Here is a 6,185-nt window from a genome sequence, read left to right as displayed (position 1 = left end):
AATCTGAGAGCCCTCGCAACATCCAACACATGTTTATGCTTCCTCTCTACCCTCCCATTCTGTTGCGGAGTACCCACACAAGAGGTTTGAAACAAAATATCAGTGGCGGAAAAATAATCGATCAAACAATTAAATTTTGTACCATTATCACTTTGTACAACTTTAATTGTTTGATTAAATTGTCGATCAACCATAGCAACAAAAGCCATAAACATCGGAAACACTTCTGTTTTATCAACCAACAAGTAAATCCAAACAGCTCGGGAAAAATCATCAACAATTGTTAAAAAATAACGAGCTTCACACGACGAAACATGGTGATATGGGCCCCACAAATTACAATGTATTTTCTCAAATATTCTAGATGCATTATTATCACTTAAAGGAAATTTGTCTCTAGGATGCTTAGCACGTAAACACACTTCACAATCCTTTGCTAAACTACTCTTATCACTACTGACATGAGGAAGCAACTTAACTACTCTCTTGGAAGGATGCCCCAATCGTTGATGCCACAATTCTAATGCGGACGTTGCCACGACAGTAGACACATGTTGCACCACGTCCGGTTTGCTAAAATAGTATAGTCCGTCCGGTTTGCTAAAATAGTATAGTCCGTCCCTCCTAACTCCCGTTCCAATCAGCCCCTTCAGTGGGTTCTGAATAGCACACATATAAGAATTAAAAGAGACAATAGTATGTAAATTATCAGTAAGTTGGGGGACGGAGAGTAAGTTACAACGTAAATAAGGCACATAAAGGACATGATGTAAGGTGATTTTATTTGACAGTCGAACAGAACCTTCTAAAGAAGCAAGCACCTTTTCACCATTAGGCAAACCAATAGGACAATCAACGGTATGGACATCAAACAACCAAGATTTCTCACCGGTAACATGATGAGTAGCAGCAATTTCAATAATACAAGAAAAAACATCAAACTTACCATTCAAGCGATTTTCGGGAATTGTAGCATTACCAAAAAATCCCGTAATAGCCTTCCATAGATCGGAAGTAAAGTGCTGACCGACAGTAGCGTTATTTGATGCGCCCTTGAAACGAGTAGGCGTGATATAGTCCCCGGGTCGGTCTTGAGGACCGAGAAAATAGGGAGAATTAGACTCAATTTTGGGTGGTGGTGGAGGAGGTACGGCGTCACCGGCCATGGAAATTTACGATGAAGAGAAGAAAAAAAAATGTGTGGCCTGATACCATGTAGAAACTATACAATCTTGACTTATTCCATTCATTCACCAAGAGAGAATATATATAGGATACTATCGTGAACCCTAGTGAAACAAGAAAACTAAGATCCTAGTGAAACAAGGAAACTAACTAATATATGATAATTATCTCCCTACAAATATGCTACCAAATAATATCAAATAATATAAAGATATTATATTGCAATACTTTGACTAGTATATATAACTATGTTCTCGATCATAGAAGGAAACAACTTTATATCATTGAGGCCAAAAGTATATATGTATAATAGTAGTTAATTTTTAATTAGTGCTTTTATGGATTAAATGATAAGCTTGTAAGGTATAGTATGCAGTGAGATTAGTGTTAAAACAATAACTTCCAGGTTGTTATTGTTGAGATGAATGAACTGTTCTCGCACGTAATCAACGTAGTCATGATCAGTTTAATTGCATTTAAATGTGAAACAGTAATTTAATAAATCAATGAACTGGTTGATTTGATTTTCAAACTTAACAACGAAATAAGTTCTAGTTTCTGATAATGTCAATAAAGATTTAGAGTACTAATTCATTTCAGATTACTGTAAATTCATTTTAACTTGGGAAGTTGCTATCATACCTTATCTCTCAACATAATCTCCTTTTCCCCAATGGATCTTCCTCATTTTCATGACTATTTCAAATGCACGTTGCTGATTCTAGGTAAATAGTCTTTGTAGTTGTTCAAGGAAGCTTGAATTAAAAATTCAAATGATTAAAAAATTAATTGCCATCGATCACTTGTTAATCCAGAATCGTAATCCACAATTTGTTTATGGGAAATTAACGACCAATTCAAACGAATGTTCATCTATAAATACGCAGCTCTTTTCTTGTTATGTTTGTCAAAAATCAACATAGCAATTAATTGAAGATCATTTAATTTGAATTGTTTCATAAGATAGATTATTTCTAGTAGCGATGTCTCTCAAGTCAATTGTATTAACCATAGTCATTATGGCTGTGCTATCTTCAATGGGCCATGCATTTGATCCTAGTCCTCTCCAGGATATTTGTGTTGCTGTTGATGACTCCAAGGCTGCCGGTAAAAAAATATCAAATTACAATCATGATCTTTATATATAGTTTTTTATGAAGTTTTATGCACATTTATCTTAGCCTTTTTTTTTTTTCTTTTAATTAACTAGAGATTCTTTTGCAGTTTTTGTGAATGGAAAATTTTGCAAGGATCCAATGAAGGTTGTGGCAGATGATTTCTTTTTGTCTGGTATAAACATGCCTGGAAATACTTCAAATCCAGTTGGATCAGCTGTAACTAATGTGAACGTCAACAATTTACCTGGACTCAACACTCTAGGTATTTCGTTAGCACGTATTGATTATGCGCCATATGGTCTCAACCCACCTCATACTCACCCCCGAGGAACCGAGCTTATTACTGTCCTTGAAGGCACACTCTATGTTGGCTTTGTCCTTTCAAACCCCGGCCCAAATATGAAGAATAGACTCTTTACCAAGATTCTAAAGGCTGGAGATGTGTTTGTTTTCCCATTTGGTCTCATTCATTTTCAATTCAATATTGGAAAGACTAAAGCTGTTGCAATGTCTGGATTGAGTAGTCAAAATGCAGGTGCTATCACTATTGCTAATGCGGTATTTGGCTCAGATCCACCAATCAATCCTTATGTTCTCACAAAAGCATTCCAAGTTGAAAAGAAAGTTGTGGATTATCTCCAATCACAATTCTGGTGGGACAACAACTAAAAAGACATTTAAAAATATATTGCTCTACAAATGTTTGTCCTATTTGCTTGTGTCGTATAAATAAGTGATCTTGCCGACGGCGGGATTTCCTCTCCATTAGTGTGATGTATTGGATGAGGATATATTATGGCTTATTATGGAATAAAATTAAGTTTGTTGTGTGTGATATTTTATTCCCTTTTTCTGGAACAAAGAACAAGCGGAAGAAAACATGGCAGAGTGCTTGTATGATTGGTATACTTTATGTATACCATGCATTATCACCATCCACTTTTGTATGCGTAAAGAAATTAAAGGCTAACTTTTTTTTTTTTTTCAAAATGGAGTTTAAGTTTATACAATTATTTAGCCAATCGATCATTCATAAATTAATTATATGCAAATCTGTATAATAAATTAACCATTAAATTGTTAACTTAATAAAATTGGCAACTAACTACAAGTTATATCATACTGATAACACAAGAAATTAAAAAAAAAAATTATACTGTTAGTATCTACTAACATTTAAATTCATGGATTTGTAGCAAGCGAGACACAAAATATAAAAATTATGTGTTTTTAATGCCTTACCCCGTAATTAGCCTCGTAGTGGATAAATTGCACGGTTTGTTCTTCCAAGGGGCTGGTCTTTAGTATTTGTCCTTCAAAATCGAACTTATGTCTAGCGGGACATAAGTTGTTTAAGGACGCATAACTTGTGAGATATTATGATGCGAAAATATAAATTTATGCATTGCGAAAAAGTTATTTGTCTTAAGGGCCAAAAATTAAAGACCAGCACAAAAAAGAGAGACAGTGCGCAAATGACCCTTCAGCGTATATGTCATTTTGACGGGCCGACTTTTTTGGTTTCCTTTTGGGCGACCTTTGGGCTTCGTGCTTTTATGCATTTGCAATAATTTGACGAACTTGCCCCTTCTCTCTCTCTCTCTCTCTCTCTTTTTTTTTTTTTTTTTTTTTTAATGTTTGTGTGTTGGTGTGTGTTCGTATCTCCCTTTTATACATTCTTTGCTTTAAAACTAACAAAAATTAATAGCAATTAATAATAATAATATCAAGCGGTGAAGAAATCTCACCTGGAGGTAGCATGGACTAACAAGACTATTGAATATAATGTCAAGTGTCATCATGCAAATGAAAATTTTACTTGATGCAACTCCATAAATTACTATGTTTTCAAATTATATTGTAGCGTGCAAACTAGTATTCTTAGAAAAACGGAAGAGCTGGGAAGACTACAAAATTCTATGTTGTCAAGACAAATGTAAGCATTAAAAGGAAAGAACATAAAATTTTACCTCAAATGAAAGTCAACAATTTACCTCCAACTTAACAACAACAATGATAACGTCCAAATCCACCCTATTAATTAGAATGGGCACGGTCATATGCAAATATAATTTACCCAACTATGAGTCGGGGTCGAATCCCACAGAGAACAATATGTAGGTGATTTAAGCAGATTAGGAATTATCACTAACAATAGCTATGCTCGAACGCATCAATGGTGGTTTTTTATAAGGTTTTGATAAAATACGGAAATATAAATTCTAATCTAGAAAGCAAGTAAATTGATCAATGACAACAAGAATGGAAGGAGGGAAACTACTTCTCAAGTAACGATCCAATCTATTTCACGAATTGTAAATAATAGCAAGTTTATGTTATTTAGCCTCGGATAATGACTCTAAATTAACTTCTTCCGAAGATTAACTAGACTACCCAATTGAAGATCCCTCAAGCAATTAGGAGCATTAAGAACACCCGAATATGGCTACAAGTGGTATTGCCTATTCCTAGGTCAACTTCCATTAGATGAGGGTTAACGCCCCAAATTCATGTTAATTATCCTATCCCAACTCCGTTTTTCCTCTTCCGAGTTTCAAACAAAGTAAATGGGCGAGTTCAAAGGTTAGCTAATCCCTTGAAAACATTCATGAACAAGAATAATTAAAATAGCAAAAACTTACTTGATTAAGAACAATGCAAATGAATAAATAAGCACAACAAGAGTATCAATCTTAATTGTCACCAAGAGATTTCCATCAACAAGGATTAAAAAGAAGAGAGAACATTTTTGTAGGAACCCTAGCCTCCAACTTGTGGGAGCTGCCAAAGATATCTGATGTTTTGCCCTAATTTTCTATTTATATGAACTGGAATGGAAGAAATCGTCAAAATCCGAGTTCTGGTCGAAATTGCCGAAAAATCCTTCAACGCGATCGCGCCATGTGTCTGCGCGATCGCGTGGATGACGTCAGCTCCCCTTCTCCCTTAATCGCGATCGCGTGTCGAGCCTGCGCGATCGCGTGTCATTAACAATGCGCGTGGGCGCGGTCGCGTTACATTCCAGCGCGAACGCGTGGAGTGCAATTCCCGCGTGGGTACTCAACGCGATCGCGTAGAGCATTTTTCCACGGTATTTTTCAGAACTTCCAGTTATTTCCAGTTTTGCAACTCTTTTGCTTGTTTTCCACACTTAGGCTCTAGGGACATCGTATTACCTGAAACATGACAAAAACTACGTAAAATGACATAGACTTGCTTAAAAACAAGTAAAACTTATAGTTAAAAAGCATCGATTGTGGTGTAAAATCACGCCACATCAACACCCCCAACTTAAAGTATTTGCTTGTCCTCAAGCAAGTCATACAAAACCATGACTCAATCTAACACCTAGATATTATAGAATAACAATGTCTACATTGGTTTTGACTTTGAACTACCGGCATGCATGTTTTTCTTCCAAGGACCACCCCAATTTCTGTTTTAAAGCAATATGCACAACTCAAGAACACTACGACTAACAATGAAGCTTCAATGAATGACATTACATTATCGAACATATTATGGTGCACACAAACGCTACTTTAGGCGGTCACTTTATTTTGTTCAATTCTCATCCTTATGCCCTCACATAGACCAAAGAATGTCCCAACACACATATATACGACAAGATTGGGACGAAGACAAAAGAGAAGAGAAAAACACTCACACTCACAAAGACAATTCATATTTACACATGCAAATACCATAGGCTTGCCCTTATTTTCTATGTTCTCATCCTAGGATCGTTCGGTTGTGATCTCATTAGGACTTGTTTCGGCTTGTAATGTAGGTTTAGGGACGGGTCGGATACTTTTTAGATATTAGTGACTCACCCTCCTTGAACACTACAACATCTTGTCACCTTAATTCGCCTCTTTTCTT

At 35.8% G+C, this 6,185-nt stretch overlaps 1 protein-coding gene across 1 annotated transcript; it reads left to right on the top strand.

Annotated features, from left to right (window-relative positions):
• The first annotated feature begins 2,109 nt into the window (after positions 1-2,109).
• On the top strand, positions 2,110-3,147 carry LOC132604941 (germin-like protein subfamily 1 member 13). Its single transcript, XM_060318295.1, has 2 exons — positions 2,110-2,292; positions 2,410-3,147. Exons 1-2 carry the CDS (start codon positions 2,169-2,171, stop codon positions 2,970-2,972), a joined length of 687 nt encoding a protein of 228 aa, XP_060174278.1. The 5' UTR covers positions 2,110-2,168; the 3' UTR covers positions 2,973-3,147.
• The last annotated feature ends 3,038 nt before the right edge of the window (positions 3,148-6,185 follow it).

This window comes from Lycium barbarum, chromosome 8, assembly GCF_019175385.1.
Source record: "Lycium barbarum isolate Lr01 chromosome 8, ASM1917538v2, whole genome shotgun sequence".
NCBI lineage: Eukaryota > Viridiplantae > Streptophyta > Magnoliopsida > Solanales > Solanaceae > Lycium > Lycium barbarum.
This window is presented reverse-complemented; position numbering and strand designations above follow the sequence as displayed.

What these genes read in the sequence shown, in the direction of transcription:
- LOC132604941 (XM_060318295.1), top strand. Translation starts at nt 2,169, where the DNA reads ATGTCTCTCAAGTCAATTGTATTAACCATAGTCATTATGGCTGTGCTA. An exon ending in TGATGACTCCAAGGCTGCCG is followed by an intron (nt 2,293 to 2,409) that starts GTAAAAAAATAT and finishes ATTCTTTTGCAG; the next exon opens with TTTTTGTGAATGGAAAATTT.